Here is an 11,952-nt window from a genome sequence, read left to right on the forward strand (position 1 = left end):
CAGCCCCATGAAAGTCATTTTTAAATCCATTCTTCAGAAAAAGATGATTGTTAATTTTTTTTTTCTATTTTGAAAATGTTCTAACATCCTCATATCCTCATAAATAGACTCGTATAAGATACTCTCATAGTTCATTATACAGAAGCAGATGATGAAACCAAGTTCAGTTTCAATCAACTACCTGGAGATGGAAGTGAATCTTGGACAAACCCTTCTCCCCTAAACCTGTTTCCCATTCGACTCCATCTGCATGCTTTTCTTTCAGGATTTCTCCAGGGCCAGAAGGAAACCAAAACCCAGCATGACAGGAGCAATTGTTCAGGGCTAGGGAATTAGGCTCAATTCTGCCCGACAAGTCTCTCTCTGAGTGACACTGTGAGTCAGTCAGGACCAGATGGAAAGTGACAAAAACATTCAGTCTCTGGAATGAGATTTTTCTGGCAAGTGGGCCCTTGAGGAAAAGAAGTTTCTTTAAGGATACCACAGGTTTTTGGAACTGACATGTGAATTGCCAAGGTGACAATGACAGTGAGTCTTCTTTCAGGAACTGGTGTGAAAAAAAATCTCATTATTCAGACATACAGAGAAATGGCCTGTCTAGACAGCTTGGGTTGATGAAGTGGCTCAGCACAGTTATTTCCAGCATGTTGGAAAGGCTTCTCCCTCATTTCCTGTGAAAACAGAACAATGCTTCACCCCCTTTGGTTTCTGTGTGATTGTAAAAAAAAAAAAAAAAGGAATTATAATTCATGGTCAAGTCTTGTCTCCTGGGTCATCATGATGGCCACCATCTGGGGAGAGGTACCTTAGCTGGACCCAGGGCCACCACTGGCTGCAAGATGAAACCAGTTCTGTCAGCATGGGAACAGTCTTCACTTTGGGTTCCTCTCTCACCTCTTCTTCAGCACATCTCATAGATGCTACTCTTGGAGAGCGGATCATAAATACCCTGCTGCACCCCTGATTATTGTTGGTCATTACAATCTAATGGAAAAGTATAGTTCAGAATTTTAAAAGTGCACCTATGCACACACAGAAAGGGAATAGCTGCAAATAAATTCACAGCATTAGCAGAGGTGATCACAAATTGATGGGATGAAAAAATGACTTTTTTTTTTCTTTATGCTTTTCTGAATTTTTCAAAGTGGAAATAATGATTTCTCTTTGTTTTAAGGAACCTAAATTGGCCTTTCGTGACATGTATAGAGACGAGCCACTGAAAAATTGTGATTTATCTTGGTCCAATGACTTCAGAAGGCAAGGCATGAAAACCCGGTGCCTGCTCTGACTTGCTAACATCTCACTAGCCAGTGAACCTGTTTCCAGCAGAGCTGTGTGCATCTGGGTCAGCCACAACCAAAGGATGACTCCTGTTTCCTCTATGTATGCTTAGCAGTCAAAAGGGCTAGAAGATAGCTGCCCAACAGTTGGAGTCCATTGACTGACTCAGCCCCCATCTGAGCTGAAGTTGCCTTGGTTCTCTCACTCAGAGATTCAGGGTGCTATACCTCATAGCATTTTCTGTATGGGAATTTATAAACAGATGCCTAGTTGGTAATTGAATTTTAGTTTGCACATCAAATGGGCTAGAAGACCAGGCAGTTTCCAAGGAACTCAAGGGCCCTACTGTTTCTGTAGGAATTTGTTTCCAGCACTGTGATGATCATGCACAAGAGGCTAGGCCACTTTCCAACCTCAGCTGAAGGCAGATCCTCCCCTGCCTCCTCCCCACCTCCTCTAACTCATTGCCACAATGGGTTCCACAGATGACAGATCTGTCTTCCCAGACTGGAGTTGAGAGGAGGGTAAGAGGTTATTAGCTAGTGGAGCCCTCCGATCATTGCTCTTCTCTGTCCAAGCCACCCTGAATGAAGCAACTGGGGAGGGTGGCCTGTCTTCCTGAGGCTTGGGGGGTCTTTGGCACATGCTCAGTAATGCCTTTAGCTCAACCCTGAAGTTCTCATTCAGCCAACAGTAGATGAAGGGGTTGTAGCAGGTGCTACTCATAGCAAACCAGTGAAAGGCAAAGTAGAGGGCATTGTTGGTGCGGATGACCTTGCTAGACAGGAGGAGGACATAACAGTTGAGAGGGAACCAGCAGAGGGCAAAAAGAACCACCACCAACATCAGCATCTTGATAGTTTTCTTCTTCTTGCGCCGCAGGGCCAGGTACTGCTCCGTGGTCACGTCGCCGATCGTGTTACACAGCCACAGCTTCTTGGCCACACGAGCATAGGCCACAGAGATGATGAGGAGAGGGAGGATGTACAACAGGATGAAGGTGGCCAGGTCCAGGTACTTCCAGAAGAGATCGGCTGGCTCAGGGAAATCGGGCAGGCATAGGGAGCGCACAATGTCCTCACTGGGGCAGGAGGGAGACAGAAAGAAGGTGACAGGGAGGAGACCCCCAAGAGGCACCAGCCCCTCCCTCCCCTGGGCTCTGGGCACCTCTGTCTGTTACAGCTTTTTTGACGCTGTAGCCTAAGTATCTGATCATATTTCTCACTCCCCACAGGTTGAGTTCTATAAAGGTAAGGAAGACACTGAATCTCTGAGCCCATTTACTCTTGCATTGTTCCTAGTCCATAGACAGGACCTAATAGGTATTTGTTGAATGATGAAACAGTAGTGTCCTTAAACTGAAAACTAATGCCATCCTTCAGGAATTTAGAATTCCCCATTGTACTAACTTCCTATTCCAAAGGGGAACTAAGAAATGACAGAAACAAATAATGGGTCTTGATAATGAGTGGGAAAGCCTGAACTAAGGAACTCATGTGACCAGTGTATTTTACACAGAATGAACGCTGGTCCCCTTCATCCTTCTTAATATGTCCATGTGGCTCGTTGCTCTTGTTATATGTGCTGGTAGCCATCATAAGCAAAATAAAACTCCCTTTGCTCTTGGAGGGAAAAATATGTCTTCCATATGTGAAGGCAGATGGGGGGTCTTAAGGTGGGGGAATCTGAGTGTGTGGTTTCTTCCAATATCCTGGATTTCATGGAGGAACCTCTATAAATAATTCGAAAAATTGATCTTTAAGACCTCTCTCTCTTGAGTCTACTTTTGTCATAGAAGTGAGTAAAATGTGTCTTTCAACAACATAGTGCATAGCCACTGTAGCAGACACTGGGAGTACATCGTCTTGGTCCTCAGGACCCCTTAACCAAGCATCGGCCCCCAGCTCCTGCCCCTCCAGTAAGAAATGCTGGCACCTGTGGTCTTCTAGGTGTCTGGGACTACCCTAGTAGTTCCACAGATTCACCAAGAGCCAGAAGTGAGGGGAGTTTCTGTTTTCTCTAGTAAACCTGGACAAGTGACTGACAGAAATGTGAAAACCAAGCTCTCTGACCTACAGCAGGGCAAACTGCTGCTCCAGACTCTACTTCTGACTCTATAGACTGCTCCAGAGCCCCCAGCTTCCCCTTAAACCATACCCTGGCATGGGTTCTCCCTTCCCAGTCCTGACTCCATACCCCCTCACCCAGTAGTCCTTGGAGTGTGGACTTAATAAACCTCTTGCCTGTATGCCTGCCTTTATCTCAGGACCTATTTCTAAGGAACTTCACCTAAAATGACTTGTGAGAGGTTGACTCACTCTATGATCATTCATTCATTCATTCACTCAGTAAATATGGATTGAAGGCTTGTTACAAAGAGTAGGGTAAGTGTTGAAATACTGAGGTCCCAAATTAGAAACTGAGCCAGCTCTTTCTAAACTTAAGTGTCTAGCAGGGAGATAGGCCTTAATGAACTAATTTAAATTTCTAAACACTGGGTGTTTAAAATAGAGTTTCCCATCTGGTGAAAATGTATGATAAAGAAACCTGGGTGAGAGGTGCAGGGATGTGGAGAATCCCACCTCAGACACATACACACATACGTGTTTTTCTAAGTCCTGTGAGAATTTAAACCTTGCTCATTTTAAACTGGGTGCAGTTGATTCCGTCGCACTCTGTGTGAGCACACGCCCCCTGGTGGCAGAACCTGGTAACTACTGCCTGGTCCTTGGAGAAAAAGTGGAAAGAGAACCAGGAGGAAGCTAAAGTGGTTGAGAAGAAAAACAAAAAGTCATGTGGGGATGCAAAGGACAGGCATGGATCAGGAAGCAACAGGATGAGGGAGAGGCCAGGGTCACAGCTCAGTGAGGCAGTTACTTGTAACTCTGATACTTGTGGATCCAGAGAGGGCTCCAGTTTCCCTTTCCCAGGGCTTCCAGTAGATTTGGGAGAAGGCAGGGATGGGCAATCTCCTCTGAAGTCCTGGCTACTCCTACTTATTCATCTCACCTGTACTTGAAGGTAAACAATTTCTGACAGATAGCATGTGGGAGTGAGAAGAACGTAGCCATGATCCAGATCACAGCGATGTAGATGACACCCTTTGTGATAGAGATTCGGGGCTTTAAGGGATGCATAATGACCTGGAAAAAAGTAAACAGCATCACTAGCCGAAGAAGTTTGAAGCAAATGAGACTTCAGATAATGTAACTCACTTGTCATATAAGACACACCTTATTTATTAAGGCGAGCACCCTTTACATTCATTGTTGAACTCCTGCGCTGCACCAGGTAACTGGCAGGGCTGGGAGACCATGCCCCACTCCACAGCTCATCTTTAAGGTTGGAAAAAAGGGTGCTGTCTGGATTGAGACTCTTGGCAGTTCAAATGCTTCTTGCTGCAGAGAAGGGACCAAGGAGGGCTTGTGAAGGAGGTCTGCTTGCATGGTAGAGGGACAAGCCCATGATCAGTGCTCGTGTCCTTGAGATCTGATTTAATCTTCCCAGGATTCTAGACACCTTAGGTTATGAAGGGTCTGAGAGGGTCTGAAGCTGATGGAGAGTAAATTCTCATCACCTCTTATGGAAAGCTGCGTTGACACTTATTTGGGAGCTCACAACACTGTTCGTGAAAGCTGCTAGTAAAATTGCAGTGGGGCCCAGCTCTCACACGCCTACAATAAAGTCAGTTTTATAGGCTTCAGGCTGAAATGCACTTGGAATTGCTACTGTATGCCAATCAATTCTTCTAAAAGGCTTAACTAAAGGCTTGCAAATTTAAAAGCATATTCATTTTAAGATGAGAATAATTACTTCTTGGAAAAGGCAGTAGGGATAGGTGATTTCAGGGTCAGGGGGACAGTGTCATACAGAGTTGCTGCTATCTTAGGACACCATCTGGAAACACATGCAACGTTCTGGGTGTTCCTCGGGATTTTTTTTTTTTCCCTTCCAATTTTTTCAAGATCTTGTGGGAGGATGTGATGAGTTTTCAGAAGCTTCTTCCCAGAACATCCCCATTCTGGACTTGGCCATCTCCAGCCCCTCCTACTCCTGTGTTCAGGTTTGATGAAGGCAGCAGTAGCCTGGGGCAAAGTCTCCAGACACTGCTCAGGGACTTCACTGGCATTGGGTCAAGACCTCATGTTTGAAAATATGTCCTGGCAACATGGTCAGCATGGGCAAGATTTAACCCCTGTTCCTTAGCCCCACTCAACCTATGCACCAACTCCCAGCTGTCAGCTATGTTGGACAGGGGTAATATAGACCAAGCACAGGTAACCAAAAGCTCTTATTGAATAAAAGGAGAAGATTAAGAAAAAGCAGAAAATATTTGTATGCAAATTCTCACACTTTACTATATTTATATTATATATGAAAAATTCATTCTTTCAAAATTATAGCATTTAAAAACTTATCTCACAGTTTGGCTAGTTCAATTCCTTACTAGATACCTGAGTCCCTTTGAAAACATTCCTATCAAGTGCCATCCAGACTTTGCTTAAATATGGCTGGTGACATGGAACTCATTACCTCCCAGGCAGCTTTGTCCACCTTTAGACAATTCATTAGAAAATCATTCCTCACATTGGACTTCAGCTTTGAGCCTGCATCTTTGAAGCTCCTTATCCCTTGGTCCTTGTTGTACCTCTTGGTGCTACTCAGGATAAATCCCATCTCTCTTTGTCCTGGTGGCCATAATGATACTTCTTTTGCAAGTTTCTTTGAGTCTTCTTGGAGCAGGATGGTCTAGTGATCACAGAATGAGCTTGGAGCCACATAGACCTTGGTCCTAGAGGCATCACTCATAGTCACATGATCTTGAAAAAGCTACCTAGGCACTTTTCCAAGTCTTTGTTCCTTGATTCAGCATTGTCTAAGCATAAAACACAGGCTCATTGAGTTAACATAGGCAAGGCACCTGGCAAGGAGCCATCCCCTTGCAGGATGGACACCCTCAGGTCTTCTTTGGGTTCCTACCACCATATCCACCTAAGGCTTCTAATGTCCTCACCCCAGGTGCTGTCACCACCATGACACCTGCTCTTGCCATCTGGATATCCTGGCTTGTTTTCCTTTTCAACAGTCTGGGCCAGTGAATATCCATCTCTCACTCAAGAGCCTAACTCCAACCTGCAATTATTTGCTGTTCTCTTTTCATTGGTGATCTTCCGGGTTTGCCTTTCTACCCCTAAAATGAGCTCATTGATTTCTGAAACAGAAAATGCCATCATTGAGCCTTCGTTGGAACAACAAACTGGAAACAACTTTTTGAAACAACTAGGACAAAGGCTTTAAGATCCCTAATCTACATGCTCATCTTGAACAAGAAGAAGACAAACATGCTCACTGGAAATGGGCTAAAATGCTATCTTGAGAGTATTTTCTGCAGACTCCAAGAAAGCAAAGCCAGAGAGGGAAGGACAGTGTTGGAGGTAGGTGCCCTCACCTGGTGACGGTCCACAGCAATGGCTGTCAGTGTCAGTGCTGAGACATGCAGGGAGCAGTACTGGGCAAAGCGGCTGACGTGACACATGCCCTTCCCAAACACCCATGTGCTATTCACAAAGCGGACCTAGGGACAAGCAAACAGGTTAGGAGAAAGACAGCCCTTGACTCTGACACTTCCTTGCCCTCTTGGCAGTCTCTGAGGAGCGTACCCCCAGAAGTCTCTCCCAGCTCCTCCCTTCTTTCCACATATGAGACCAAATCATGATTACATGTGATTTCCTCCAGCACAGCTGATTATCATTCATTCAGTTCAACAAACCCTGATCATGATCCTAGGTCATCAGGACAGGAGAGCTTAGGAAGATATGGGCTTTGGAGCTGATCTTCCTACCTCTAAGAGTTTATCACTGTTCGCCCTTGACAACATATGTAACCTCCATGAACCTCAGTTTTGTCATTTGCAAAGGGGGTAAAAAAAAAGGTTTCACAATCTCTACCTTACAACCTTAGTATAAAGTCTGTAAAGGATGGGAAGAAAATATCTGGCAGATTGTTAGAAAGCTATTAATAGAAATAAGAAGTAGGTATTTTTATGTGTAAAAAGATTCATTCTTGGCCCAACAAAGTTCACTCTAGTGGGGAACATGTTAAAAGTCATAACAGTGTTTGGACTGTGCCAGGAATTTTGGCTAAACTGATTTTGCAACTCTTCATTTGTAAAGGAGAAGCAGAGGCTTGGAGGAGTGTGGATCAGGATGAAGAGAGATGGTGCCCTGGGAGCAGCCTAGTCCTCCTCCCACAACGACCAGGGCTGTTTGCTCACTCCACTAGTACTTGAGTAGCTCCTGGGAATAATGCTGCTCGCCCAAGAGAGACCAAGCACGGTTCTGATCAAGGAGCTTCCAATCTGGGCAGAGGAGGACCCAAATAACCTAAATACAAGGCAGAAAGAAGTCAACGCCCTGTAGAGACCCAGACAAAAGGCAATGAGTCCACCAGGTAGGGCATGAGTGGGCAGAGGAGAGAGAGCAGCGATGGAGATAGAAACAGAACAAGTCAGCCCCACAGAAACGAGTACAGTGTAGAGATTTACAGCAGATTTTTTAGTCATCCTGGGAAAGATATTTGGACCCTCTAAGCCTCACTTTCCTCATCCATAAAATGGGGCTGCCCCTTTTCCGAAGGTAGTTATGAAAATCAAAAAGGATGGCCGACACACATGAAGTAGGCACAATAGTGTCTAATAGCCAGAAGTGGGTAACCCTATGCGCTGCCACTGTGACTACATCTGAAATGAGGAAGGACTTGCACTTGTGGAGATCAGAACAAAAGGCATTGACATTGCATCAGAATCCCAGGGCTGGCTGGGAATGAGGAGTGGACAAGTCTGGCCTGATTGTGAAACCAGGGCAGCAGACCTCTAGCCTTCCTCTCTTCGGGGTAGACAGGGAGGAGCCATTTGAGGCTTTCGAGCAGTCCAACCACATTATAGAGCTAGAAATATTCACGCCCACGCTTCTCACCCACACTCAGTGAAAGACCAAATCCAAACCTCTAATGGCTTTCAGATCTGTTCCCTCGTCCTTCAGTCCTGAGGTCATGGCCCTGGTACAGCATCCTCCCGGCTCTCCCCACTCTCAAGTCTTGTCCCTGGTAACAACCTACACACTGCTGCTCGTAGCTTCCTTAACAAAAAATCAGATTGCTGTTACCAACCTGCTGAGCATGGCTACAGTTCTCAGGACACAGCCTGATGCCTCATGGAGTATCCAGGCCTGTTTGAACTTGGCCCTGACCTCGCTTTCTAGTCCACCTCTACCTCTCCATCCCCAGTCCATCCCTCCACAGTGCCTCTCATCTCTGCTGCTCCAGCTACACCGAGCCACTCAGGATTCCCTCAATACACTGTGAACTTTGATGTGTCCTTTCCTTTGTCTCCCAGGTCCCTCGGTCTGCATTGACTATTCAGCATGACCTGGGAAACTTCTACTCATCTAGGTCCCACTGAAATGTCATGTTCTTTGCAAAGTATCCTTTGACCTTCTCATGGGACTCTGGTGGGTGGGAGTGAAAAGACTCCCCGTGACTCCCGGCTGAGACTCCATTACATTTTGCGGATGTCTCTACCATGAGAACTGTGAGTAATTATTTACTATGATGCCCTGTCATGTGCGAAGTAGATAGGAAGGGAGACAAGGGAGAGAGGACACTGTCAAGGATGCCTTGCCCTGCTGAGTGGACTGAGGGGTTAGAAGACCCTGCCCCTATACTCCTCCCTCTCCCTGATTGCCATCACCTTATGACACTAACAGGAGTTTGTATTCAGCAGCTTCATGGGTCAGGTTCAAGTCCAAGCTATTTTGGCTCGACCTGGAGGGAGTGCAGGATTTTTAGCACCTTGACTTCCTCTCTTGCAGACCATCCTCTGGGGTAGGGGTTCCCAGCTCTCAGATGTAGCTGGACTTGGGTCCCTGACTTCCTTGTCCCCTCATGTGTCTGCAGCAGATTCAGCCCTGCAGCCTGGCTCTGGGCAGCAGCACCAAGGCCAGGCCATAGAACCTTCTCGTTCCCACTATGAGTGGCCTTGCCCATCTCAGCACTGCCCACTGTCAGGTCAGAAACCAAAGGAGGAGGGGTAGGGGTGTGGTACAGTGGTAGAGTATTTGCCTGGCATGCAGCAGGCTCTGGGTTCAATCCCCAGCACCACAAACAAAACAAAAAACCAAGGAGAGACAGAGATGTTGTTCCTTGTGAATCAAGGCAGCAGAAGCAGTGCTCTTTGTCCTTGAGTTAGTACCCAAAGGATCCTGAATAGGCATCAGTAAGTTCTATGTAGATGAGAAGGAGAACAGGGAAAGTCCATAGTTCCGAGCAGTGGAATAGAACATGGTGCTAGAGTGACCTCCACTCCTCTAGTGGTATGGTGGACAGATAACTGGAATTGAGGTAGGGGATGTAATTCTTATCCTGGGTCTGCATATTACTAGTCACACAGTCCTGAATCAGGGACTGAACATCTCTCTGCCTTAGTTTCCTTATTGCCAAATGCGAGTGATATTCTCATAAGAGACAAAGAAAAGGAGAAAGTAAGAGTTCTCTGAGGATTTAAGATTTGGAAGGATGTTCACATAGGTACATGGACTTACAGGAGTCAGCCTCTTCTTTTTGTTGTTTGTCATTTCTGTGTGTGTGTGTGTGTGTGTGTGTGTGTGTATGTGTGTGTGTTGAGAGAAAGAAAGGCAGAGGCAGGCATGAACAGATTCTGCTTTCACAGTAACTCAAATAAAAATAAAGTTATTCCATAAATTGAAAAAGATGTAACTCATGCTATAGAAACATGCAGATTGTAGTCACAACCTTCACGATTCCCCGTTATCCATGAGAACTGCACTTTGGAGTCACAAAAGGACAGAAATGACACCACTAATGTTGAGTGGTCAGGGACTGGGGAGGAGGTCATGAACCACGGGTGTGCTGAGTAGACAGCTGAGCCAGGTGGGGCCCAAGTTCACCTCACCCTCATCTCTTCCCCCAACACATACACAGTCTCACTGTCACAGAAGGGAAATGAAATTTAAATAAGCAGTCTAGGAAAATGCGCCTCAGTTTCCATTAACATTTAGCAATTGTCTGATATTTCAATTGCAGCACAAAACAGCACCCTATCAGTATGGAGGGGTAGACATTTAATAGTTTGCACTTATGGAGAAGGAAGCAACCTAATAGTCTAGCTAATATTTTAAGGGATCAATTTACTGTTTGATAATCAAAAAGGCCCATATATCCAGTAAGATTAAACAACAGTAAGATTAGCCAACTGCAGACACTCCAACCATTGACCCAACGCCACCAACTGCAGAAGCTCTGGCTTAGAAAGTAATCAAGCAAAAGATGGGTGGAAGAAAATGAGGGAGAAAATATAAGAGAAAGAAAGAATGGGAGAGAAGTAGAAGAGACAGAAAACTGAAACCACAAGAAGCGAAGGAGACAAAGGATGCGATAAAAACACAAATTGAAATGAGAAACAGACTTAGAGAGACAGAAACTGGTGGAAAGACAGAAAAACAGGAGAGTTGAAGGGTGAGAAACTAGAGATGAGTGACAAGAGAGAAAAGAGACTAAAAGATGAAGTCAGAAAGGCATAAGTGCCAGAAATGAGGAGGAAGAACTGTAGGGGTGGAGAGATGGGGGTGGGGTGAGGAGGAGAGAAAGGGAGGGAGGCAATGATAGAGGAAGGGGAGAAAACTGAGAAGTGAGAGGTTAGATAAAGAGAGATGAGAGGGAGACCAAGACAACCAGAGGTTGGGAAGCCAGAGGAGCCAGGGCCCTTACCAAAGTGAAGGGGGTGTTGAGCAGCGTGATCATTATGTCTGCCACAGCCAGGTTGACGATGAAGAGGCTGGTGGCCGAGTGCATTCTCTGGTTCTTGAAGATGACATGACAGACCAGCACGTTGCCAAAAAGCGAGAAGATAATGATGAAGGAGTAAGCGACGATGAGCAGGGCTTTCACCGTGGGGTTCTGGGACTCGGCCCCGTAGCGCCTCCTGCCCACAAAGTTCTGCCAGTCGGAGAAGGTGTAGTTGTTCCAGGAGAAGAAGTGCGAGGTGTTGGGCACGGCTGGGGACGCCTCCAGGTTCTGCTCCTCCGCCCGACCCTCGGGGCGCTCGGTGGCTTGCACCAAGTGGAGGAGGAAGAGCAGCAAGAAGTGATGGACCATTTTGCCAGAGCCGCTGGTTTCCCGGGAGCTCGCGAGCTCGCAGTCGGGACGTCCCCACTGCCTCTCGGTGCTGGAACCAGAGCGCGCCCGGGCTGTGGCGCCAAGGGAGCCCGAGACTGTGCAGCCCCCCTCGCAGCCGGACTCAGCCAGCCACCAGCTCTAGGTTGACACGCTCAGGGCTTGTTTCAGCACTTTTATATCTGCTCCCACCAGGCTGCCAGCGAGCGCCTCGCCTATTGGGCAGCACAGCGACTCTTGCGCCGACCGTGACGCGCTCCGGCTCTGACAAGCCTCGCTCCCGCCACGGTGCCTGGCGGCGCGGCTGCTGCCCCCACGCCCAGTCCACTCCCACTCCAGCACACAACTCCGGCGGCGCTGCAAAGCGCTTTCTCTAACGCACTTTGGCTCGGTTTCTCCCAGTCTCTGGAAAAGGAAACGAGCAGGTGGAAACCGCCCGTGGGAGTGAGTGGGGATTACATGGGGTCACGCTGCAAGACTGGG

General features: G+C 46.8%; 1 protein-coding gene across 1 annotated transcript; it reads right to left on the minus strand.

Annotated features, from left to right (window-relative positions):
- Nucleotides 1-720: 720 nt before the first annotated feature.
- GPR83 (G protein-coupled receptor 83) lies at nt 721-11,706 on the minus strand. Its single transcript, XM_079103274.1, has 4 exons — nt 11,065-11,706; nt 6,731-6,856; nt 4,291-4,424; nt 721-2,362 (listed from the first exon to the last, which is right to left on the minus strand). The coding sequence occupies exons 1-4, from the start codon at nt 11,449-11,451 to the stop codon at nt 1,738-1,740; spliced, it is 1,272 nt and encodes a 423-aa protein (XP_078959400.1). The 5' UTR covers nt 11,452-11,706; the 3' UTR covers nt 721-1,737.
- Nucleotides 11,707-11,952: the final 246 nt, after the last annotated feature.

This window comes from Sciurus vulgaris (assembly GCF_902686455.1).
Source record: "Sciurus vulgaris genome assembly, chromosome: 11".
Taxonomy (NCBI): Eukaryota; Metazoa; Chordata; class Mammalia; order Rodentia; family Sciuridae; genus Sciurus; species Sciurus vulgaris.